General features: G+C 40.3%; 1 protein-coding gene across 2 annotated transcripts in view; it reads right to left on the bottom strand.

Moving 5' to 3' along the window:
* Positions 1–27,281, bottom strand: part of LOC117831373 (matrix metalloproteinase-17-like) — a 94,129-nt gene that overhangs the window by 42,341 nt on the left and 24,507 nt on the right. For both annotated transcript variants that reach the window (XM_034710040.1, XM_034710041.1), the window contains exon 4: positions 8,099–8,385. In XM_034710040.1, the coding sequence (XP_034565931.1) occupies positions 8,099–8,385 (287 nt within the window). The remainder of the gene's footprint in view (positions 1–8,098; positions 8,386–27,281) is intronic.

Raw genomic sequence — 27,281 nt, 5'->3', positions numbered from 1 at the left:
AAACATATATGTTTTATTTCACATTCCATCTTTCATCCTGTTGAGAAAAAGGAGTAACCTTGAACGATAGAGCCTCTAACAAGGGACAATGATTCACACTTGGCATCTTTTCACGCTGTTTTAACATTGTGGCCGCCTTCCATTGGACTCCCAGCACAGCTGAGTCATTTCAATCTGCAATAAATTCTTTGCACCTGCTTTTCTCTAGATCTTTGCTCAGACCATTGAGTTTATTATGATCAAAAGTTTGATTTTAAAGAGAGGAAGAAATTTGGGTCATTAACAAACCCCAACATCAATGCATATGATTCAGTAATCTTCGATCTCCAATTCCCACAAAGTTGGGATGCTTTGTAAAATGTAATTAAAACAGGATTTGATGGTTTGCAAATCATATATTTAACTCAAAATAAATATACAACATATCAAATGGTGAAACTGAAAATTGTTTTTGTTTATAAAAAATGTGCTCATTGTAAATGTGATGCCAACAACATGTTTGAAAAAAGTTGAGGCAGAAGCATGTTAAGCTTGACTGATAAAGGATCTCAGCTGCTCAACAGTTCGGGGTCTTCTGTGTCACACTTTTCGTTTCATGGTGAGCCAAATGTTCTCAATTGGTGGCAAGTCGGGACTGCAGGTAAGCATGCTAAGCAAGAAGACTCTTCTACTACAGAACCATACTGTTGTCACACAGGCACAATGCGGTTTGGCTGGATGGCAGCATATGTTGCTCCAAACCTGTATATATTGTAGAGCAGTAATGGAGCCCTTCCAGATGGTAAAGGTGACATATCATGCAAAATGGACCCCCTCTGTTTTACATTCCCTGCACAAATGTGTGCTAACAAGGAGCTTAGGAGGGAGGCATGCTAGTTGTAGGCTGTCTTAATAAACACAAAGGTCGGTTTTACTCCCCACGTCTGCAGATTTGAAGATCTAGTGGATGATTTTTATTTATCATGGATAAGTGCTAGCGCTAGTTAGCATAGCTACATGTCGTAGCTGTAGCTGTGTACCAAGACACACGTCTACATACTGACAAATAAAACAACAAGAAACACTAAATCTGTGACCAATGGTTCAGAAAGGTCCCGCTGCCTTTCTGGCAGAGGTCGGTTTTACTCCCCACGTCTGCAGATTTGAAGATCTAGTGGATGATATTTATTTGTCATGGATAAGTGCTAGTGCTAATTAGCATAGCCACATAGCTACATGTTCATAGCTGTAGCTGTAGCTGTGTACCAAGACACACGTCGACATACTGATAAATAAAACAACAAGAAGCACTAAATCTGTGACCAATGGTTCAGAAAGCTCCTGCTACAGGCGCCTCTCCGTCAGGATCAGATTCTGGATCAGATTCAGAGGGTTGAAGTAACGTGATCTCTGAGCAGCCGTGTATATTCAGCCAACATGTAAACATTAGATCAACGTGCTGGAGAGCCGAGGGCACATTCACTTCCTGAGGGGGCGTGGTCAGAGAGAAAACAGAGTGTTCTGAGGAGGACTGAAGAAGAGGGTTTTTCAGGCATGCCAAAATCTGATTTCAAAGTGTTTTTTTGAGCATAAACTTTAAAGACATGTTTTGGGGACCTCTTAGACCAATATATATTGATGAAAAAAGCGTGATATGTCACCTTTAAACTACCCACGCCATAGGCACAGATGGCGGCTTTTGAACTGTGTGCTGATAACAGTTCAGGGGGTCACTCTCCTCTTTAGAGCTAAGGAGGCAGTCTCCATGATTTCTAAAAAGATTGTCAAATTTGGATCTGTTTCCACCTCCTCTCTGTCTATCTTAAATGGTCTTGGGCCCAGAGAAGTCCTTGGCATTACCTGGAGCATGAGGTTTCCTTTTTGCATGGTACATTTTTAACCTGCATTTGTGGATGCAGAGATGTACTGTTCACAGACAGTGGTTTTTGGAAGCGAATTAAAAGCCATGCAGTGATTTCCACTACAGATACATGTGTGTTTTTAATGCAGGGCCCGGAGATCTTGGCTAGGATTGGTTTCTGGCTTCATCCCTCTTGTACAGAGATGTTTTAATGCAATTATGTACTGTAAATGATGAAATCCCAAAATACTTTGCAATTTGGTGCTGAGAAATATTATTTGGAAACTGTTAACCTATTTGCTCACCTGGTCTCTCATAATGATGAACCACTTCCCATTCCTTCTGAGAGACTCAGCTTACATGAAATGCCCTTTTCCAACCCAGTCATGTTACTAACCTGTTCTGAATGAACCTAAATTGTTATGAGTAGTTCTTCCAGTTTGTACTTGTCATAACTTCATTAAAATGTGTTTCTGGCATTACATTTAAAATAGGCATATATTTATATATTTATAGAACGTGCATTTTTTCAGTTTTCAGTTTCAACAGTATCAGCATAGTGTAACAACTTTTTGTAATTGGTGTAGCAATACTGCATCACACTGAGAGATGTAAATCAAACAGATTAAACTGCTTTACATATGATTTACAGCTTCACTAGTGAAAAAGCTAAGAACAGCAATGAAACAGGTCCTGGCTGTGTCTCAGTTTCACCAGCTTGTACAGTCAAACTCATCATCTCAAGGGAGTAGAGCAGCATAGTGAGCCTGTGAGCCCCCGGAGGAGCCTGCTACTTAGCCTGAAGTTTTAGTCAGTATCGTGAGAGGAGTGAGAGGTATGAAGAACTGTGTCTTTACCTGTCAAGAATGAATCATCATAGCGTTTCCACACATAAGCTACTTTTTTTTTTTTTACATAAAAGCTGTAAAAAATAAACTCAAAAGTGTTCTGACTCACCTCAGGGCAAGAAGGGAATTTGCTCATTAGCCTTCTTGTAAAGAGCTGGAAAAAGCTGTGTACAAGGCACTTGTCTGTACCCCAAATATAAAGCAACAACTAGCTTATCATAACGATTATAAAGAGGTACAAAAAATAATAAGAATGATTAAAAAACTGCTAATTAGCACCCATATGGCTCCCAATATATATATAGATATAAATATATATCTATATATATACACTGTTTGTGTCCTCTTCTCTCTCTCTCCCTGTAATTTGTATTAAGGGAACATTTTAATATCTTTGGACCAGTATTTATTTTGGCAGCTAAGATGAAGTCTTGGTCTTCAGACAAATTGCTCAGTAGTTTTAGTCACATTTTGCCCTCTAAAGTTAGAGTCTATTTTTAAAAGATGACAACTTACAACTTTGAAGTCCAGTTAAACGCTTTCGCACTTTGAACTAATTCAATTAGATGATCAGAAATTGGAACCAACTTCATGTTTGGTCTTTAAATCTTAAAAGCCCCATGTCACTCTTTTAACTCTTTGACTTGAGTAATATCCAGATAATTTAGCATTCCTGGACTCTCCCACCAGTGTAATGCTGTGGTGCTGTCCCTGCAGATTGACAAAGGTAAGGGAAGTGTACTACTCTCAGATTAAAGTGGCAACAGAGAGGAGTGTTCCTTACTCCAAGTTAAGAATGAAACATTCAGGGTTCCCACTCTTTTCCAAAGATCATTTTCCAGGACATTTCAAGGACATTTTCGGTGATTAAGCTGGTATGACAGTCTAAATTTAGTTCCTAATTTAGTTCCTAAATAGTCTAATGTGTTCCTCTCAGTGGAAGTCTACATTGAGTATATGTAGTCTATGGCTATCAATGAAATCATCTCTTACATGCTTAAAAATTATGGCAAATTGATTATAGAATAATGCAACCACAGCACTTTATACAGCACTTTATTAGTGCAACCAAGCAACAATGATGGGCAACTCTCATCTCAGCTTTCTCTTTTCTCAAAAAATATATAATTAGCTAAGAAAAAAACAAAAGAGCCTGCAAAGGAATCTGGAAGCTGCCTTAGTGAAATAAATAATAATAAGAAGAAGAATAATCAGAGGATCAGTGCATTAATGACCTAAATAGATCTGAATGACAAAAATGGCCACAAATGTTGAATGGGGATGTGTTTTTTTTAACCTTGTCAGGTCGCACACAGTCATGTTGGAATAATTTTCCAGGACAATCTGTGATTTTCCTGGACATTTGACTTTTTCTCCCATTTTCCAGGTGTTTTCCAGGACTGGAAAACTGGTCAACTGTTTTCCAGGTTTTCCAGTTTTTCCAGGATGCGTGGGAACCCTGAACATTACTTGGCCACTATGAGTAAGTGTATTTTCCTGGACTTAAAATAAAGGTGCCATGAAACACATATGTGTAATTTTGAATGTCCACTAACACTTTGGTCTTTCCTCATCTAATCAATGAAAGCAGAACATACATGTTGTCACAGTTTTCATCATCAACAATGCATTTTTAGCTCATCAACATCTTGTTTTTTGTTATGGAAAAAATCTTGTTGACGTTTACAAAATTCACACTGCTTTGGACATAACTAGGCCGGTTACCCGTTTCCATACTTCACATATACCCCTCTTCGACCAGTGCAAACCTTGTTGTAGTTCTGGGCTGGTGCTTGCGCTGGTTCAGAGCTGGTTTTCGCAGCAGCGCCCGTGCGAACTTTCCCTCACAATAACAACGATGGCGGACAACGCAGCATGCTTGCTGGCAGGGCGTAAAATGAACACACGCCAAGCGCCAATGGCAGGTAAAAAATGTGTTTGGCGTGTAAAACAAGAGCACATACCCGCTAGTAACAGATGGAACATTTTGTATTGCATGTGAGGTTTTGTTTTCATACTTTTTCAGGCTATTTTGACCCTCGCGGCGCGCTGTACTTGTGTTGTGATTTGGTACGTCGGGAGCGGTGTGACGTCAGCTACTGGAGTTCTATTCATCTCCTTTGCTTGAAGAAGCACGGCGGGAAGAGCGTTTGGAGGAATATGTGGCGACACGTTCCTGGCGTGAAGCCACCACAAACAAAAAGGATACACAAAGAGGCAGGAGACGATCAAGAAGAGGAACAGACAGCTAAATGGAGTAATGTCACCATTCTACGTTTCAAAGAAAACTGGAAAATTGACAAGGCTGGCCAACCTCGGTCCTGGCTGATGCTTTTTTATTCTTTTCCCATTTCCTGGGGGTTAAAGCTGGGGTTGGTAGTCTCTGAAAACTAGCATGAATTTGAATGTAGCATTTCCTCAGGACTCTGTCTAACCCCTCCCCTCCTCCCTCAGAGCTCCTCCAAAACGACGCCCCCCCCCACTCACATGCACGAGCGCCGCTGACTTGCGACCATATGATGGTGACTGATTCAAAACAGGTCCTCAACAAAACATTCTCATAGTGAAAGTTAAAAACACAAACAAACATGGCTGCTGTTAGTACTCACAACTGTCATTCTAGCATTATCCAGTTGTAGTGGTGACATGATATCAGGAGAAAAGTTATAACACATATATAATACTGTAACAACTCTACTGTTTGTTAAATGTGTTCAGTGTAGATGTTCTTAATTCCTACAGTGTTGATGGTTAGTGAAGGCATCAGGAGAGGTGTAGAGTGTGTGAGCGGGAGAGAGGAGAGACAAGAGGAGAAGTTCTTCATTCATTCAAACATTGATTGTTGTTTTGTTGGTTGACGTGATCACGGCCGACAGTGACCGGTTATTAAAGATCAACGTGTTCACGAATCGGCTCGTCATCCCTACAGCGTCCAGACAGACGCTACAATACATCTACATTTTCTGTAGGACTTACTAAATGTCGTTCATTCTTCTGCTTGTCAGAGCCCCCGTGGTGAGAGCTTTTTAGACTCTGATCCGGACTACAGTCCTGAGCAAAGCACCTCATCTGCGAGAGGGGAAGTCAGTAGAGTCAGGGGAAGCAGCGGCAGGAGACGAGGACTCAGAGTGCACGCCGGGGAAATGTACGCGCAGGAGGCGGGCAGAACGACAGGACGGGATTTGAATGGTTTAAAATTTTGGCACCCAAAAAAGGCTGATTGGTTGGTGTTTTCCCAGGTTTACTCCGGCTGTAGATAGCAGCTTTTCTTCACTCTTTTTTAAGAACACATCATGTATTGATTACCATCAGGACATAAAGATCATTTTAACCAGTATAACAAAAAGTGGATCTAAATCTGATTACCAACCCCAGCTTTAAACGGAACGTTCCTGTTAAAGCTGTGAAACAGACATTTGGCTCACTCAGTCAATGTAAAAGGTTGTACTTTTTAATATTTCTAATTCATGATGATGCAGCAGTCACCTTGAAACAAAGCCTAACCTAATAAAATAGCAATAATCTTATTTTATCTGTGCAGAACTGTATTCTTCAAGTGAGTCTTCAGTTGGTTTTCATAATAAAAATGTATGGTAATTATTTTAAATCAAATAAGGTATGATTTTTTTATTTGGCTGGTGAAAATTATTTTTGGCTGGTACATTTTTGGAGGTCACTAGAGCCAATGGCAGATTAGGTAAAAAGTTGATTTTATGCCATGCTTGCTGGTGTTGCTCCTGGCTTTTTGTAATCACATGACGTCCCAGGAGAGAACTTATCCAACTTTACCAACACTTCTGTGCTACTCATTATGCTTTATATGAATGGGGACTTCCCCCTTCCCCCCTCACCCCTGAAATAAGCGGTTCGCTACTCTGGAACCTGTATTCCTGGTCTGGAGCCAGTCTCTTGCAGTCAAAACACAAAAAACTGGTTCTCAATTGAGCACCGGCTCCAAACTGGCCCTGAAACTGCCTCGTAGAAGAGGGGTAACTCTTAGTGAACTAAGCTAGCCAGCTGCTCGTGATAGGCTCATATTTTCTCTATCATGTACAGTATGTCTTCTCATCTACTTCCCTGATTTTCCAAAATTGTATGACATCCACAAACTCAAAGCACTTGTTCAAAAATGAAGAGTTGCATTCCAAATTGACTTTGATAAAGTGAGCAGAGAAGCAGGCTAGCAGGAGCAAATACAAGGGTGTCTATTATGGATATAGTTATGCATAATGTATGGCATAACACAATGTTATTAGATTACTTACTTGTTGATAGAGTGAGCTAATAGCTTTAGAAGGATGCTAATCCTTTCATTCTGCCTTATTCTAACAACTACTTTAATCAGATCCATCTACCTGACCACGCTGCCGTCATAAAAGTATGTATTTTTCACTGAAATGAAAGAGGGGAGACATGTCAAATACATTTTTATACTAAAGTTGAGTCCTTCAAATTACTACCGGGTTGCTTGAGAAACTGAATTTCCAACCACTTTTTCTCTGTTGCCATAAAAGCGGACTGATATTTTTACACAAAAACATGCGTCCACAGCCCTGGAAATCTCATCACTGTGCCATTGTGCCCAAATCACTCTTTTATTGATTGTCATTGAAGCAGCTGTTAGTTGTCAACACAGATTGTAGTGTTGCTGCATGTCTGAAAGAGACGCTTTCCTTTCAGCCCTATACACATAAACCAAGGGAAACACTTTTCTGTACAGTTATATTATTGAATCACTTAGATGGTGCGTTAGTTTGTTATTTTCCCTTCCCAGTCATTTGTTTGGAAGTTTCTAACCCTCAATTCATACATGTATGACAGGATTTTACAAATAAGTGGGATCAATGTAAGTTACCAGTAAACTTACGTTACTTTAGCCTAATACTTCAAACAAGGATTCATAGATTTTGGGTGCATACGAGAGTAGAGTGTTCATGGCACCTGGGGTAATGTAAGGACCAATTTTATGCCTCCCAATAAGCTACTCCGAGACCTGTATGTAAAGCCTTTGTGTGTCAAACTCATAATTCTGATTTATTAAATATTAATTATAGAATCTGGAACATGAACAAAGGGTGCTGTAGAAGCACAGCTGGCCTCCAAAGTACAGTTAGCGTTCCAGTTTTGAATATGCATGTCTTGGTGGGTATAACAGTTCAAAACATTCATTCATTTTCTAGGCAGTGACTTTTCAATGTTCATATTTTACATCTTGCTTCTTTTCTTAGAAATAATACGTTTGAGATGTTTCCAACAATATCACTCAATATTTATGAAACCCCATTAATTTTCTATCTTCTCCCCTGCTTTTGATGTTACAACCACACTGTCTTTTAATTTTTAATCTAGAGCATGCATATAATCAAGAGCATGTGTACAACACTTGACACTTGAAAGCAAAGTTACTCACCTGGAGATCTGAAGGTCCAGGCCTCGTCATCATCAAAGTGCGTATCCCCAGCTGTGAACCTCTCTCCAGGGAAGAACGCATGCGCCACAGTGCCCCCTGGCCCGTCAAAGGGATATCCATCATCGTGGTCGGCCTTTGTGAAGTCAATTTGGATATCTGCGTCGCTGCCTGCCACCTCATGGAAGTTAAGTGGTGCGATGTCGCTCCAGACCTTCAAAGCGTAGTACATCAGGGCCCTTACGGTGTCCCTGCCGAGTATGGCTGAATCTTTAGGGAAGGTTCTTACTCTGGAGGTAGAGAGAGAGAAGAAAGATGTGTCACACAGGAGAAGAAAGAGGTAGAAAAAGTTGATATATTTGGGTTCGGTTTTGTTGTTTGCCTCCTCTTCCCCCTGTAGCAGTTTTCTGTAACCCCCAACAGACACAATTTTACACCTGTGCTGAGCAGAATAAACAAAAATATTGAGAAACATCCAAACTTTACTTTTAGGGATCTAGAGCAGCCTTAACAGAAAAAAGAATGTAATAACTGAAACAACTAATCACCAATCACTGCCTCAAACTAAAAAACAAATAATTTATCTCCAATTAAAAAAGATCTCTGATGATGTGTGGAAACATTTTGGTTATTTGATTTAGACTTTTATTCCCTTCTTTTATTTTCACTGCCAACCATTTTGATAATTTCCTTTTAATTATAATGCACTAACACAGATGATTGCATATAATTCCAAAAAATATTGTCTCATTGAAACAGGAGCATATGATGTGGTTTCAGAAACAGGTTTTCTATTTTGGCATTTAGGAAATAAACAAAGATTGCAAGTGTTGAAGAAAGCACAACTTCACAGGTTACTGATCCGCCAGTTATTATCATTAAATCTTTGAAGAATAAATTATATGGAGTTCCTTTCTCTGTCAATGATTCATTCAGTGTGAGTGTTTATGATTCTTACTAAAACATCCAAAACTTGTTTTTTTCTTTGTTTTTTTATGTATCAAATAAAATGCACTCAATTGAAACTGAAATGTAAAAATGTGTCAGTTTTATCCAGGGAAATACTCATCTGCAGTTACCTGATGTTTTGGAATTCAATTTATGTGTGTTTAGAGTTTATACTATCAATGTTCTCTTCAGTTTTCACCTCATGTCAAGATTTATTCCCAGGAACATTCAGAAGGAGTGTCAGACAAACAGTAACTGCTCATCTGAGTAAAGCATGAGCCGGGATTTAATGATGTCTATGGGCTGTTTATTTCCTTAATGCAACTTGAGTTTGTTACCACTGCAATGCAGACTTTTTTATTCAGATACTGACAACATGACACAGGTTTGATGAAGCTAGAGTTAAGTTATTCTGCTGCTGCTGACCCAACATCTGCATCTTGGGTCAGCAGCAGAAGAGAAACTTAACACGGCAGTAAACATCAGCTCTTAAGACAAGCCCACTAACCTTGCATGTGTTTCACAAAACTAGGGATGTGCACATTTAGTCGATTAAATGTCTAAACTAGGGGTGGCCCCAAATAGTCGAATATTGGACGATTGGTTCTAACGAGCCTTAGTCGACTGTCAATCTCATAGTCGAATATTTGCAGATGAAATGTGGATCATTCCATTCAAACCATGGGGGTGCTCAATGTCTAATTTTACATTATTTTCCTGTTTCCTGTAAAAACAGTGTCTCATATATCCTATTTTAACATAAATATAGACTTATTTCATGTAATTCTGAGAACAGATCTTGAAGTGTTAAATCTCCTTACAGTGGTAATTAAATCTCCCCTGGTAATTAAAGGTGGACTCTCCCATTTAGAGGGAGCTGTGGAGCAGACGTACCTCAGCTGGTCTTTAAATCTTTCTACATTCATGGTAGCTCAAAATGTCAGGAAATAAAACTTCAGTTGATCCTAAAAACTAGTGATGAAGATGAGGAGCAGCTTCATGAAGAGGGCTGTGAGATCAAGGATTACCGGACCACACAAAAACTGTACGGGGCCAAAAGAACGAGGACGGATACCCAAAGCTGTCCGAAGCCTCAAAAACAATCCACAGCATCCCATCCACCTCCACACCATCAGAGAGGATATTCTCAAAGACAGGATTTACAGTCAACAGAGCAAGGAGCGCACTTCTGCCCGTACACACGATGGTTTTCCTCACGTACAGTTTGAAAAGACTCAAGCGGACAAAGACGCGATGAAAGACTGTTTTAAAAGGTTCTGTTCAGAGATTTAAAAACCCTTTAGCTGGTTCAGGTTTGATTATGAACATTATACAAATGTTTAGTCTTAAATTGGACAAACTACCCTCCACAGTGCTGCTCTCTGCTGTGTGAACACTGTTTAAATATCTCCTGATTCCTTATTCTATAGTGGAGCGTTGTTCCATGTTTAATGGATGGTGGCCTTATTTGAGTTTTCTCTCCTTCATCACCTCGTTGTTTTAGCAATATAGATTTAAAAAATCTAAGTTGTATACTTATAATATTCTGTTGTCTCTTTTACTTTAAGCTATGAGTCTCTTAATTGTAAAGGGTTATGCGTAATATTGTCATGCAGTCACCATCATGCAGACTTTGGGTCAATAAGGAAAAAACAACAAACATTCCACTATTAGTCGACTATGGGCAAAATCTGATGAATCAGATTCGACTAAGCAAATCCTTAGTCGGGCTCACCCCTAGTCTAAACATTGTCACCCTCGTTATTCAGCTTAATAAATACTAGATGGTCAAACAAAATATTGTTCTTTACTGTAAGCCCACAATACTGGCCATATGTTGTCAAGCAGCCATACACCAAGAGCTGAAGCTACTGCCTCAGTATTATCACACTTACTAGTAACATTGACTCACTTCCCCTATTCAAATCAAAACTCAAAACCCATCTGTTCCAAGCTGCATTCCCTGTTTAACTTCACTGCTTCATTTTAACTTGGTGTTACTTTGCTTTTTGTCTTTATTTGTTTTATAGTGTTGTTTTTATTGTGTTTTTAACCTCTCTGTAAAGTGTCCTTGAGTGCTTAGAAAGGCGCTTTAAATAAATGTATTATTATTATTCTTATTATTGTTATATAAACCCAGATGACAGATGGCATATTGTTGTGTGATGTGTTCTGGCAGTATTTTGGTTTAGGAAATAAATGTTGCTCAAGTTATATGTAGGCTGTGTCCGGTGAAACTGAACCTCTTGAAGGGAGCAATGTTTAACCAGCACTGGCATGTGCTTATTAAAGGTGACATATCACGCTTTTTTCATCAATATATATTGGTCTAAGAGGTCCTCAAAACATGTCTTTAAAGTTTATGCTCAAAAAAACACTTTGAAATCAGATTTTGACATGCCTGAAAAACTCTCTTCTTCTGCCCTGCTCAAAACGGTCTGTTTTCTCTCTGACCACGCCCCCTCAGGAAGTGGATGTGGCCTCGGCTGTCCAGCACATTGATCTAATGTTTACATGTTGGCTGAATATACACGGCTGCTCAGAGATCACGTTACTTCAACCCTCTGAATCTGATCCAGAATCTGATCCTGACGGAGAGGCGCCTGTAGCAGGACCTTTCTGAACCATTGGTCACAGATTTAGTGTTTCTTGTTGTTTTATTTATCAGTATGTAGACGTGTGTCTTGGTACACAGCTACGAACATGTAGCTATGTGGCTATGCTAACTGGCGCTAGCACTTATCCATGATAAATAAAAATCATCCACTAGATCTTCAAATCTGCAGACGTGGGGAGTAAAACCGACCTCTACCAGAAAGGCAGCAGGACCTTTCTGAAGGATTGGTCACAGATTCTGTGTTTCTTCTTGTTTTATTTGTCAGTATGTCGACGTGTGTCTTGGTACACAGCTACAGCTACGAACATGTAGCTATGTGGCTATGCTAACTAGCGCTAGCACTTTTCCATGACAAATAAAAATCATCCACTAGATCTTCAAATCTGCTGACGTGGGGAGTAAAACCGACCTTTGTGTTTATTAAGACAGCCTACAACTAGCATGCCTCCCTCCTAAGCTCCTTGTTAGCACACGTGTGCAGGGAATGAAAAACAGAGGAGGGGTTGAGTTGTATTTTATACAGTCTTTGGGCTGAACAAGCTCCTTGCTCTGACTCCGTGACAGACCGGATATTGTTGTTACGTAACAAAAACACTGAAAACTGAAACGGCTGGTTTCACACACATTTACAGAAAGGTGGAGAAATCAGAACAGGGGCAGAATGGAATTTTTTGCATTTTCGGGGGGTTTGTAGACATGCCAGGGACACATATTTCAGGTAGAGAACCATTAAAAAGTCCATTTTGCATGATACGTCACCTTTAACCTGCAAGGAGGACCAAAGGCTGCTGGTGCTAGCTCTGCAAGTGTTAGTTATACTCAGCAAACTCTTTGATATAATGTACCTGCAAGCTCTGTGATCCCATGTTTATCAGTGTTGCATCATTTGTAATCAGTTTTGACTGTTTCTGGGTTTCTTCTTATTTTACTTCATCTTGTTAATAAACTTAAGACTGATATTTGTGTTTACGTTGTGCACATTTGCAGCCCAGAGATTCACTGCAATAATGTGAAGACAGTTCAGTCTTGTTTTTTATAGTTGTGGGAGACTCACACAAACTTTCCAGAAAATAATTGTAGAGCATTAATCTATAATTTTTTGAGGCTACTTTCTATCAATCCAATCTGTTGCACCCCAGTTCACAGTTATGCACATAGACTGTATATTAATATGTATGTATATATGAATGTAAATGTATTATTAGTGGATTAGCAGAGTAGAGGGAAATGGTGAGAGAAAATGTAATAAACACTAACACAAGAGTTGTTGAATTTTCTATAGTCATAACTGTCTGCTTCGAATCAACGCATTAATCTGTTCTGCTGTGGACTGAACCTACCTGAGGGATGTTTGACATTTCATTGGTAAGTCAAATAGGTGTATTATGCAGATGACACTACAGATGATGTGTTGCCCAAACACAGAGGTTGTTTTATTTCAATGCTTTACAAGTTCCTTGTTAAGCAGACAAGCCTCCCAGCTCTGACAAAACATGTACTTTATATTTCACGTCAACAGTAACCTGCAGCCGAACTTCTCCCAAAGTTCAAGCTACAAAAGAAACCCTGCCGTATGTGACCCTTCAAGCTTCACTGACAAAATAAGCAGACATTTGTGGTAAAAGCTTTTTATCCTGATGACCTGCTGACTTTTTCACAGCCACTCAATATCATTTCTGAGTCAAAACAACATTTGCCACAAGCTACATTTCAGACCTTTCATCCCCTCATGAGCTCATGAGTCCGACCAGCAGCTGTTCAGACAGACTTGGCTTGTAGCTGAGGATGACCGGACCTTTTCTGTCAAAGTCAAACTTCTGAGCACCTGCCGGAGGAGCTCAGACCAGCCTGATCTCTTTAATCTTTTAAATCATTACTCAAGGCACACTCATTCAAATAAGCAAGCTCTTTCTGCTTTTATCTCTGAATTAGTCTGGCCCTCATCCAATAGTTATTTTTATCATTTTTATGTTATTTCATTACCCATTCTCCAGTTTTTCTCTTGAGGACTCTGGTGTCGCCTTTCTACTGTTTAGTTAATCCCTTCTACATATCTCTATCTCATCTTGTTTCATTTTTGAGGGAGCCAAGAACAACCAATTTTGGATTTGTCTTTCTATTGTCAACTTTCTCATCTTGTGTGTTTCACAAATCCCAAACTCAAGGATGATGGCTTCAAGAAGAACAGTATGTGGTATTCTTGAATTGCATGCAAATCTTTATCTTACTGTTTTCCCCCATACAAGCTCGACAAACTGTCAACTCTTTGTTCATGGATGTCAAAAACTGTGGCTGACAACCAAATTCAAAATGCAGAGCTCTGTGTGGCACATTGAAGATAGCCTGTATAATTCAATGAGATATTCCTGCGACTACTATCAATAAAATCATAATAACAATGTGTCACATGATTTTTATGAAACTAAACTGAGCCCATAAGTCCATAAGATGGATTCACATATGCACTAACCTTTTAAAAATGTACCATCATGAACTGCAAATGTGAATGCTAATGGCTACTTTCACACTGACAGTCCCCGGGGCCTTTTTCCTCCTAACTTCCTGGTAAAATTTCCTCAAGTAGTCAGGTGATCAGATGTGTGAATGCAAAGAAAATTCACAGTGGGGTGTTGTTTATATTTAGGTGAGTATCCAATGTATGTCCGGGTGTGACCAGTGTGAACGTCATGCACGTAACATGGCTGCTTCATTTACCTGTCTTCTTGCCAGCATCTGAATACATCCAATGCTCAATGCATTGATATAAGGGCAAATCTACCATCATCATGTCAGGCACTACTTTGTCGGCCATCTTGGATAACGTGTAAACACTGGGGTTGTTTCCGAAATCGCCTGCTATACTAGCAGTATGTACTGATATGTCCAAAATTCAGTATGTAGTAAGTAGTATGTGAACAAGAGCAAAATCTGCAGTAAGCCAAAACTCCCCGGATGTCTACTGATTCGGGAAAATATCTCAGTGTGCATCGGACCAGTCTACCTCACGTACTGTTTCCCACAATGCACAGCGCTCGTTCTGCTTTTTCTTTTTCCTCATTTTTTGACGGGAGGAAATCTGTTTTTGGGTGCTGTGAAAGTTATCAAATTACATATAAACCACTTCCTAACTTTTTAAATCATAAATGGATGCTAAATAAGCAGTTTATTTATCGGCTTCGGCGTTGTTTACTTCCGCTTTCCGAAACCGGAAATCCAGCGATGTCTGGCTCAGCATGCTGCATGACAGATCCAACAGAACAGTCATACTACAGACTAAGTGGAACAGCTGGCTCTCTGGTGTAGTCAGAACCATCTGGAGCTGAACCCGCTCAAGACGGTAGAGATGACAGTGGACTTCAGGAGAAGCCCCCCCCCACTCCCCCCCCCCACCATCCTGAACAGCACTGTGTCTACTGTGGACTCTTTCAGGTTCCTGGGATCCACTATTTCCCGGGACCTGAGGTGGACCTCCCACATAGACACAATCAGAAAAAAGGCCCAGCAGAGGGTGTACTTCCTGCGTCTGCTCAGGAAGTTCAACCTGCCCCAGGAGCTGCTGATCATGTTCTACACCTCCATCATCCAGTCTGTTCTGTGCACCTCCATCACTGTCTGGTTTGGCTCTGCAACCAAACTAGACAAACACAGACTGCAACGGACTATAAGGACTGCAGAAAAAATCATCGGTGTCGACCTGCCCCCCATCCAGGACTTGTTTGGTCCCGGGCCAGGAAACGGGCAGGTAGCATCACCGCTGACCCCTCACACCCTGGACACAAATTCTTCAAACTCCTCCCCTCCGGCAGGCGCTACAGATCACTGTGCGCCAAAACAACCCGCCATAAGAACAGTTTCTTCCCCCAGGCTGTCACTCTGATGAACACTAAACCATAACAGTGTCATACCTGTCAGATAAATACTCTCTGTAAATATACATGTAGATACACAATGCAACAATTCTCCAAGCTGAATTCCATATTTTTATTTATTTTATTATTTAACTTCTATTTTATAATGTAAAACTACCTCTGCTACTCACCACTGCACTTTATCATATTATTTTAGCCTGTACATATTAGTCAAGCCTATTTGTTGTTTATTTGTATTTATAGCTAAGGTTATTGTTATTATATTTTTATTTTATTTTTTATTGTAGTTCTTATTCTTATTCCTATTCTTATGCCTTGTACAAAGAGAGCACAGTTTACTGAAGTCAAATTCCTTTGTGTTCAAGCATACTTGGCGAATAAAGCTGATTCTGATTCTGATTCTTCTGATTCTGATTCTAAATTCAAACGCAGTATGTAGTAGGCAATACCTACTGCCTACTACATTAGTAAGTAGTATGTAGCAGGCCGTTTCGGAAACAGCCATAGGTTTTTTTTACATCATGTCCAAGCGGCAACCTCCGGTCTCAAACTATGAAGCCCATGCAGAAGTGTTATAAACTGCAATTCATCGATAATGAGGCTGGCTGCAGAAACACCAGAAACCACATACACACCAATTCAAAAAAGACGATCTTTGCAGCATTAATAAACATGTTTACAGCCTGGTTCAAAAAACGGCTTGGCTCTACGTAGCTAATCTCTCTACTGTACGGGGGGTGAATTTTTTTCTAACGCGACGGTTCAGAAGATATGAAAATTACAAGTTTCTGCCCAAATAAGGACATGACTGACTTCACTCCTGGTAGGGAACACATAGCTGTTGGCTAGGAGGCTCAAACCCCGCCTCTTTACGTCACACTTTGCCCGGTGGAGTTCCTCATTTCCAATATGGCTGCCGCCAAGGATTGGCATTAAAACAGCGCTCAGGATCAGATGGGTGACATCACGGATACTACGTGCATATTTTATACAGTCTATGATCATATCCTACCTCCTGTGACCCAATTACAAGCTGCTACATGTCTTTTAACTTGGCAGGGGTTGGTGGAGAACAAAACAGAGGTTAAAAAAAGACTCAACTTCCTGATGTTTAACTTAATTTTCCTTTCGGTCAACACAAACAGGACTTTAGATTATGTTTCCCCTGTTCCTCCACTACATTACATTCCTGAGCTGCCTGTTCTGCTGTTACTACCATCTAATGAGTTAATTAAAGCAGCTAATTAATGTATTAAGAACCAAATACATCTCTGTCAACATGTTGTCACAAAGCACATGGGAGGTATTAGCAATGTTAGAGCCAAAACCAATAAGTGAGTGGTAGTTTAAAATGAGATTTACTTCATTGAGATGCAAATGAATTCAGTGAAAGTCACTTCGAGTCTAATCAGATTGCATATTCTATGGGGAGACATGTAGTGTATAGTTGGTAAGATTGTTTTCTTGTGTTGATTTGTTCACACAAATGTGCCGACACAGTCCACTTATTCATACTGCCAGGATGTCTGACCCTCCCTGCAAACCACTGTTAGTCAAGGTCTCTGCTAATGGCTCAGCCTCCACAGACAATTCACCTGCTTATTAGTCTTAATGTAGACGGACGAGAGCGTTTACAGCTGTGTGTTTGTGTGTTCGGGGGGAGTGTTGATGAGGGAGAAAGATGGAGAGGCACAGTGCTACGTTTGTCAGAGTTAAGTATGTTCGTGCATCTAAATGTGTGTGTCAGCTTCTGAGTGTGTGTACGTGGTTGTAGACAAGTGTGCCAAGGTCAGAGCATTCCTGCCATGCATATCAGATGTGCTGAGGAGACGCACGGATCTGCTTGTGTTTACATTTGGAGGGTATAGGTGAATCTAAAATGAGCTACATGTCATATCCTCTGTGTTGCCTGCTTTGAATCCAGTTATCCTTACAGAGCACATCGAGCTTCATGTCCCTCTGTCAATCTTACAGCTTAAATCCAACAGCCTTATTGATTAGATTTTAATCAGGTGACCAGCTGTGGTCAGATCAGATGTTTATTCAACAGCTTGCTTTGACCACTGAATAGTCAGCAGTCTTAGTTTTATGTTACAGTCCTTTTGAGAGTTTTTTTTCTCCACCTTATCTTTCAAGAAAACATGTGTCCAATTAAAATTTAAGGACTATTTCATTGAATTTTAATGTTGGAAAAAACATTTTTTTTTTCTATTTATCATCATTAACAGCTGTCTGCTATTCTCACTGACAAACTTGATTACATTTTCAATTTATTTTTAGTTATTCTTCTAATTTATCTTCCACTTGTTAAATCACTCAGCCTTTCTGAGCTAAAACACCCGCAAAATGTTCGAAAATGAGCAGTTTGTTTACTTTTTATCAATCACACTTTATTACTTTACTTCATCTAAATGAAAGCTTATTTTTCCAGTGAGTTATTTAGAAAAAAAAGTTTTGTTTATATGCCTTGAATTTTTTTTTTTTCCAAAGGAGTTTCTTGGCGAAGACTGATGTTAGAATGAATTAAAAAATGCTTTAAAATCAACAACATCAACCTATGCATTAAGTGATTACATTACTTATTGTCTCTTACATCACTTGAACCTGAATGCATTGAGTACAACACAAGACTGACACTTTGTGTGTAACAATGATATTGAATGGTGGCTGTAATCTACAGAGCCCCTGAAGGGACACAGATGAATAGTTTTTCTGTGTTAATCCTGAGGGACATTCTAGAGATCATGAGGAACTTTTTTCATCATTTTCACTAAAAGATGTCCAAAACTGTATATAACTACACTTTCCCAAACTGACTGCTGAAGTAAAACAAAGTTGAGACTAAATATACATAAAGATTATTTTGGGATATCCATCCATTATCTTGACCGCTTATCCCGTTAGGGGTCACGGGGGGCTGGAGCCTATCCCAGCTGGCTTCGGGTGGAAGGCAGGGTACACCCTGGACAGGTCGCCAACCTATCACAGGGCTAACGCAGAGAGACAGACAACCATTCACGCACACACTCACACCTACGGGCAATTTAGAGTGATCAATCAACCTAAGCATGATTTTGGACTGTGGGAGGAAGCCGGAGAACCCGGAGAGAACCCACGCATGCACGGGGAGAACATGCAAACTCCACACAGAAAGGCACCCGCCCGGCCGGGGACCACTATTTTGGGACATATCATTGGATATTTAAAATGTAAAGAAGTCAGCACACTAAATGAAGTTAAGGTGTTAACTTAGATTCGGGAGCAGGACCACGCCTAAACCACACCCTCAATCACCTGACAAGCCTTCTTAAACGTAGCCAGCCTACTCCAACTGCTTGTCCGTGATTCTTCAACCCACCCTCCCTCACCTTACTCTACTGCACTTAACCTATTTCCTTGTCCTCTCCTACTCAACTCGTGCTCGCTCCTTCTATGCCCTGTCTACTTCCAGGTACAACCTGGGTCAAGATCAGCTCCGGCAGGATAACGCTGAGACGGAACCCCCATCCTGAGTCTCCTTCTGCTGGGCACACCACGCACAACTAATTCATTAAATGTTCAACTTATATCCTTGTGTGGCGTGGTCCTTGCTAGTGAAATGTCCTTTCACAATTTTTAATCTGGCCCAGATTGAGACATCTGTGTGCTGACTTCTTAACCTTTTGCATAGCCTCTGTGTAGTTATGCACTTGGAGGAGTTTTAAGTTGGAGTGTACTACTTTATTTATTTTACTTATTTGGACATTTCATTTAATACCCTAGTCGTGCTGTTATTGTACATTTAGACCATGAAAAACAACACTGAAATGCTCTAAAAGCACATTTTCCCAAGCTGACTGCTGTGAATAAACCAACTTCAGATCTTTTATGAGGTGAAGTTTGCACTTTTGCCCTCTGAAATGTATTAAGTAATTATTTTACCTACAACAAAATCCCCCGAATTCTATAAAAGCATAGTTTTCCAAACTAAATATTGTAGTACAACCAACAGAAGAGTATTAATGTGTGAACTGATTTTGTTGACAATAACTGTCCAGGGTGAAGTTATTGAATATTGATGTAGCATCTCTTTGTACTGCTTTGTTGTAGAATAACAAAGTAAAGACCACTCATGTATGAAGTAGTTCATTGACAGTCTCTTCACAATGAGTCAAAATCAGGTTGCAGCCAGCCATCTACCTCACTATGGTTAAAAAGAAGTGTCAGTTATGGAAACGTAATATTAAGCTGATTAGTTATTGACCCAGGGAGGCCAGGTCTGTGATTATACTCCCAGTAAAAGTGACCTTTAATTAGAACTATAGGGTTTATTCACCTGAATGTAAGACGTTTGTGACATCTTGTAAAAGTTTCTCAGGATCTTGAGAAAGTTCCTCATGATCAAGCAAAAAAACCAACCTATTCTCTCCATGTCCCTTCAGGGGCTCTGTCGTAATCAGCTTAACCGTGTTGAATCAACACTTTGCTTTCTCACTTTGTCACCCAACATAATACAGTTAATCTGCTTACCATAACAATCCAATAACAATCATCTTTAAGTTCATTAAAACTCAGAGAGAAGGTGGATTTAAATTTTCCTTTTAAGTGTCTAACACCCAGTGTGGATAAGATTTGGTGATAAAGTGAGTCATAGAGGAGTTTACTCTGCTCAGACACACTGGCATTCCACCTCATCCCCACATGTGAGGGCCTGATAGCACCTCATGTAGCTTTCAAGTCTAGGCTGAGAAAAAGCTAATGATAATGTAACATTAAACTAAAAAACATTACGTACGTTTAATAGCTTCTTTTTTTTTCCAGGACACAAAGTAAAATGCAACTGACACTCTAAAATATATTACATATCTATCTCAATACTTACATCCCTTAAAACATTTCAATACACTCTTGTGTCAATGCATTTCCATATTCTCTCAAAAGACGCAAAACTTGTAAGCTTATTGAAATAATTACCATATTTATAATTTCAGGGTAGCTTCAGTAGTTTAACACATTAAGGGCCTGATCTACTAAGATCCCAAATAACGAGCGCTAATTTGCGTGTGCAAATAATAATTTTGCACGTGTTATTTCTGGGCGTGTTGCGGGTGAGCTACTAAGACTGCGTGCGCAAATGATAACGAGTGCAAAAGTGGTGCGGACCGCCCTATTTTAATGAGGATTTTGCGTGTGCTATCGGCTGTCACCATGTAGAGTTTGAGAGAGCAGAGTGGTCTTAAGTGATAAATGAAGTTTGAAGACATGGAGTTGGAGGTCTTTGTGGAGGAGGGAAATAAACACATCGGTGAACTCCAGCAGAGACATCTCAGCGTTAGAAACACGATTTAGGAGGCCATCTGTGAAAAGGTGAATGATGTGAGAGAAAACAGAAGATCTGCCAATGAAATAAACACATCTACTCTACTCTAGGCTTAGTCTGCCACTCTTGCTCTAGAAAAGTTAGGCGTCACTTGGATGAAGACAGTCGCCTCACTGTCCCAGGGAGCAACTTTCGGGTGAACGTTTTCAATGCCTGATATCATCATCCAGCAACTGTCCCAAAGATTCACCAGCTTAAATGGAACTGGGAACATATTTGAGTCAATTCACCCCAACACACTGCTGCAAGCACGAGATGAGGAGTTACACAGAGCTGCCTGGCGCAGCTCAGTGAGCGCTCATTCTCCAAGTTAAAACTAACTAAAAACCCCTTGATGAGCACGGTGGGACAGAATAGACTGAGTGGACATGTCATGTTATCTATTGAGGATGACAGATCAAAGAAAATGGACATACAGTGCATCGTGGACAAGTCCGCGGAGCTTAAGGCTCGTCCAGACAGTGGTGAGTAGGCCGAGTACTTCATATTGATTTTTTGTTTGTATGTGAAGATGTGGGCCGCTGTGCCAATTTGACTAAACTTTATATCTGTTGATACAGTGACCTACTGTGCCCTCATTATATGAAAAAGTTAAAGTGGGTGTCAGAATGACGCGGTCGCTATCCGTGGTGCTGAACTGCTTTGAATTTGTGTTGTTTTATTATTATTATTTTGTTCTCTTGGTTTGATTGACTAAAACATTTAGTAATGCTTGTAAGCCCAGCTGTTGCGGGCATGTTGTAAAGCGATGTTATGATGAGCTTTACAGTGACCTCAGCCATGTGTGCGTAACGCTGTGCCAGTTTGCACCTGCCTTTCAAACGTGCTAAATATAGACGCAAATACAGCGCGCGCTATCTGCTTCAGGTTTGATAAATAACATTGCGTGTGCTAAATGATTACATTTGCATCTCCTCCTCCCAGTATTTTGCGCGTTCTGATGATCTACATGTATTCTGCATATTCATGAAGGTAAACACGCTAAATGATTAGCGAGTGCTATTTTGCTCATTTGAAAGACGCAATCCTCGGTGCTCCCGGTTAGTACGTCAGCTTTGCGCGCGCTATCAAGTTTGCACGTGTTTTTATACACGCAAACCTTTAGTAGATCGGTCCCATAGTGTTTATTTGCTCTTATTACCAGCCTCAAGGAAGCCCCAGCATCCTGCCAAGGAACAGTTTTCTCATGACCCGTATCATGGTTTTTACTGTTAGTATTAAAACACAAAATACTACATGGAATCTTTGAGTATCTGAGGAGTTGTGTTGAACCTATCATGTAACTCTCGGTATGGGATCAAACATCTGTGTTTCCCATCATGTCAAACTCTTCTTTTAAGTCACAGTGGTGTGCTGACTTTATTTATTGCATGCCTACTTCTATAACTGATGGCTGTGGTTCAATGGTAGAGTCAGTCATCTCTCAATCTGAAGGTCCCACTTTCAACATGCTGAAGTGTCCTTGTGCAAGACACTTAACCCCCAAACTTCCCCAGTGGCTGTGCCAGCAGTGTGTGAATGGGCGTAGCAGCCAGTGTCATGAATGGGTGAATGTGACATGTAATGTAAAAGCGCTTTAAATGGTTAGAGGACTAGAGAAAGCACTGAATAAATACAGTCCATTTACTATAACTCTCATCTGATAGCTTTTCTAATATTTGCTTCTATAGAGCCGCCACTGTTGCCAACAAACATCCATAAATAATGTGTTTTTGTTCTCCTAGCTTTGAGTTATTCTGCTCAGTCCATATTCCTTCTCAACAGTACTGAGGGGGACAAGGTCAAAGCTTTCACACCAAACTTAAAGTGTGTACTGTACTGTGTCAGGTTGAGTTGACTGATGATGATATATCTAGCACTGATGGCTGACATCCATTGTCTACAGAGCCTTTTTCCAAAATAACATCATGATTTAAAAGCGTCATGATTTCGCTCTCAACAAATCTTCTCCACTGAGTCCAGAGCAATACTCACCTGTATTAGCTTAAAAAGGTCTTGGATGATGTGTCTCCCCCGCCTACCACTGCTCAAAAGTGAAACCAAAACATGCTCTGAAATGGGTGCTAACAATTTGCATTGTCATTTTTAGCCAGAGAGATTGGCTGCTGAAGCTGCAGATGCAGTGACATCCTGTCTCTTCCACTACCAAATACATACAGTAGACATAACTAATTAAAACCTACCTTCTCAAAAAAATAACACTGACATAATTCAGCATAATAAGAACTACATTTAAGCAGTTTAGCCTCCTTTAAGGATAGTCATGCATCACTGGAGCAGATTGCGTTGCAGTAACCCGCAATCTGAAATCAATCAGTCCTGCCTGAGCCTTTTCCAAATTTCCATCACCTTATTCTTTGTTTACAGGCTCTGTATAAGGTTTTCCAGATACTGGACTTTTCTGTTTTCTATTTATCCTACATTTTTGTCTGAGTAGTATTGACCAATAACAAATCAGCAGGCTTTGGTTTATGCAGGAAAAATGGTCCGTATGGAGAGCAAAAGCAGGCGGAATGTAATCCACTGTAATGACCTCCCATTGACAGTAATCTGATGACGACTGTTGACCCGGTGCTGCCATGCCGATCAGATTCCATCACTCTATGGAGTGCATTAGAAATCATCATCAGACCTCTATTTAACAAACAAGCATTTTAAAAGTTGTTTTCTTCTCTTGAGAACAAAATGGAGCTTGCATTCTTGCAACAAACATATTTGCATCATGATGTTGCTATTTTGTCAATTTTAAGACTTGCTCAATGCAAGTAAACCTGTAAGAGCCATATTCATGTTTTGAGCCAAGCTTTGAAACACATTGTTGTGTATTGTGCCACAAGGTGTCATCGTTTTGCTGATTAAGGGCACAGGTATAAAGGTACGGCACCGCCTAGGTATCAGATGTGTGTCTTGACCCGAAAGGGCAGTTGGTTTTTGACCGTTGTTGCGTTGTTATGTGGTCGTTGTCACTTTGGATGCTGTGACGCTGCGTCGGCAGGCGGCATGGAGGACCGCGTCTCAAAATGTTTTTTCGTTCAATGAATGGGAAACACTTTTTTTGTTTAAATGTGACATATCATGCAAAATTGACTTTTTAATGGTTCTCTACCTGAAATATGTGTCCCTGGCATGTCTACAAACCCCCCGAGAATGAAAAAAATCCATTCTGCCCCTGTTCTGATTTCTCCACCTTTCTGTAAATGTGTGTGAAACGAGCCGTTTCAGACTTCCGTGTTTTTGTTACGTAACAACAATATCCGGTCTGTCACGGAGTCAGAGCTCGGAGCTTGTTCAGTCCATAGAATGTATAAACTAATACTGAATCCCTCCTCTGTTTTTCATAACCTGCACAAATGTGTGCTAACAAGGAGCTTAGGAGGGAGGCATGCTAGTTGTAGGCTGTCTTAATAAACACAAAGGTCGGTTTGACTCCCCACGTCTGCAGATTTGAAGATCTAGTGGATGATTTTTATTTATCATGGATAAGTGCTAGCGCTAATTAGCATAGCCACATAGCTATATGTTCATAGCTGTAGCTGTAGCTGTAGCTGTGTACCAAGACACACGTCGACATACTGACAAATAAAACAACAAGAAACACTAAATCTGTGACCAATCCTTCAGAAAGGTCCTGCTGCCTTTCTGGCAGAGGTCGGTTTTACTCCCCACGTCTGCAGATTTGAAGATCTAGTGGATGATTTTTATTTATCATGGATAAGTGCTAGAGCTAGTTAGCATAGCCACATAGCTACATGTTCGTAGCTGTGTACCAAGACACACGTCTACATACTGATAAATAAAACAACAAGAAACACTAAATCTGTGACCAATCCTTCAGAAAGGTCCTGCTACAGGCGCCTCTCCGTCAGGATCAGATTCAGAGGGTTGAAGTAACGCTATCTCTGAGTAGCCGTGTATATTCAGCCAACATGTAAACATTAGATCAACGTGCTGGAGAGCAGAGGCACATCCACTTCCTGAGGAGGCGTGGTCAGAGGGAAAACAGACTGTTCTGGGGAGGACTGAAGAAGAGTGTTTTTCAGGCAGACCAAAATCTGATTTCAAAGTGTTTTTTTGAGCATAAACTTTAAAGACATGTTTTGGGGACCTCTTAGATCAATATATATTGATGAAAAAAGCGTGATATGTCCCCTTTAACACTTTGTACGGTGATGAAAATAAATGGATTGTTTTGTGCTGCAAACCAGAGTTACACCTAAGAATTGTTATTTCAACAACTACAGTAAACGGTATTGTATGGACAAACATATAACAGTACAACGCGTCAGCCAAGTCATTCCCGGGAGATATCAAAACACACCGGCAGCTTTAGTACGAGACTAAGCTTCTATAAAACCCGTTCACTGTGCTATGCCAGAGTGAAGCCTCTGTAGGTGCATTTCGACCAAGAGTTCTGGGGTATTTTAGCCCCCTGAACTACTTTACCCTGAACTAAAAGGTTCCTGTGCCCCCGTTGTTGTCTGTGTTTCAACCGCAGGGCTGAAGTCCCAGGTAGATTGTGTAAATCAGGCCAGTGACATATGGAGAAAAAAAAGTTAATGCACTACACCACCAGACCAGTAGAGGGCAGTAAAACAAAGACAAAGGCCATTCATCACAGATGACACCATAGAAGAAGAAGGACTGGTAGGTTTCATTATGAGCAACACAACAGTTAGCCTGTTAGCATGAAGAGACTCAGCTGGCGCTGTTTTAGATGGTGCTATATTTCATCACAGATGGATTCACTGAATCAACACGTGAGAGGAGATAAGCGCGAGTAGCAAAGACGTTTCAACGCGCCTTTAAAATCCTTTTGAACTCAAAAAGCCGTGGCAGAGATCGACCGGTGTTTTGGTTTAAACAGCGACCCTGTTTACTGCCGACTTTCAGCTGGATGCATCCCTCATAAACGTCTTCAGACGATCATTAAATATCTGAGGAGGATATTGAATCTTAAAACTCCCTCTGTGTTTCAACAGCTGTGTAAACTCCACAAACACTGTTACATTCAGCTGAAGGTCTCCAGTTTACAGGGTCACTTTTAAAACCGTAACACCGGGATAGACGCATTCACAGTGGGCTGAGAGAAGACTACTGTTACAAGCTGTTAAATCAAGAGAATCACAGCTTCTTCTTTTGAAAAGTACACACACATACAAAAAAAGATAGAACAAATGAAAACTAATGAAAGAAAGAGAAATCAAGTGAATCACAGATGTGTGTGATGTTATTGTGGACGGAGGGAGGAATAAAAACACTGAGGTTAATCTACCAATCAGACACGTTCAGCATTGCAGGCCCTGACCCACAAAAGTCCCAGGGCTTTTTGAAAAGTACTACCCCCCTAGCAGGGGCTTTTTAGGGGGGAGATTATCTACCCCTGAACTAAATTTAGACCCTAGTTCCACCTGTAGAAACGCACGTAGTTCAGGAGTTAAGTTCCTTGTTCTGGGGTAAAGTTCCTCCTATCGAAAAACACCTTGTGTGAACTAATATATGACTGCATTTGTTTGCAGGAATATCTGAAAGGGTGAATTTTGCTTCACTCTTGATCTGAACACCAGATCACTTCACAATTTGTCGAGTTGACTGTAATTAATACAGCGTATGTAAAAAGAAGATTTGACTGGAAGTTGTTTATTACCACTGCTGGCGACACAGTAATCTTCAAAGAGTTCATCATCTCTCCCACAGGCTACATGGTCGTCAGTAAAATACGAATGAGTTACAAGACTGCTATCACCTCTCTTTAGCTTCATCACTGTAAGTCTTGATTAGAGTCATATTGGACTTGTTTTATTAAGTCATAGTCTAACCCTACTCTGTGGCCTCTTTGATATTCATGATGAATGATTAATTGTCAGCTATCATTTCGGTGAGAAAAAAAGTAAGAAGATAAAACTTTCTGCTGCTCTAGTCAAAGTTCTGGCCAAGTTTTCAAACAGTCAAAGGTCATATAATTCAATGGTTTTCACAGCTCAGGAATAAACTTGCGGCTGTTCAAACGGATGGCTCTGTGATAATGTTTATTTCCTTGAAATTTCATGACCGTGACTGATGAGCAGTTAAAAAGACACAAGTACTTGAGCCAGCAGAGTTCAGAGGGAAAAAAAGTGCAGATGTAAGAGTTTCTGGCTGCAGCATAAAGCAGGAATCATCAGCAGCTCAGTGGCTGAGGGCTGTTTAGTAGCAACAGAGCTCCTGAGTGTGCATCATTGACTCACAAATAAATATCTGAGCACAGAGTGTACTGTCAGACGTTTTCCACATCAATCAAATATAATACCTCCATAAAGAACTGCTTACATCAAAGAACACCCTGACACTACTGAGCAGGCAGTCCTGTGCAGACTGTGAATCTTTTGATATGGTGCTTAACTGACAAACAGAGGA

The sequence above is a fragment of the Notolabrus celidotus genome, chromosome 19 (genome assembly GCF_009762535.1).
Source record: "Notolabrus celidotus isolate fNotCel1 chromosome 19, fNotCel1.pri, whole genome shotgun sequence".
Lineage (NCBI taxonomy): Eukaryota > Metazoa > Chordata > Actinopteri > Labriformes > Labridae > Notolabrus > Notolabrus celidotus.
This window is presented reverse-complemented; position numbering and strand designations above follow the sequence as displayed.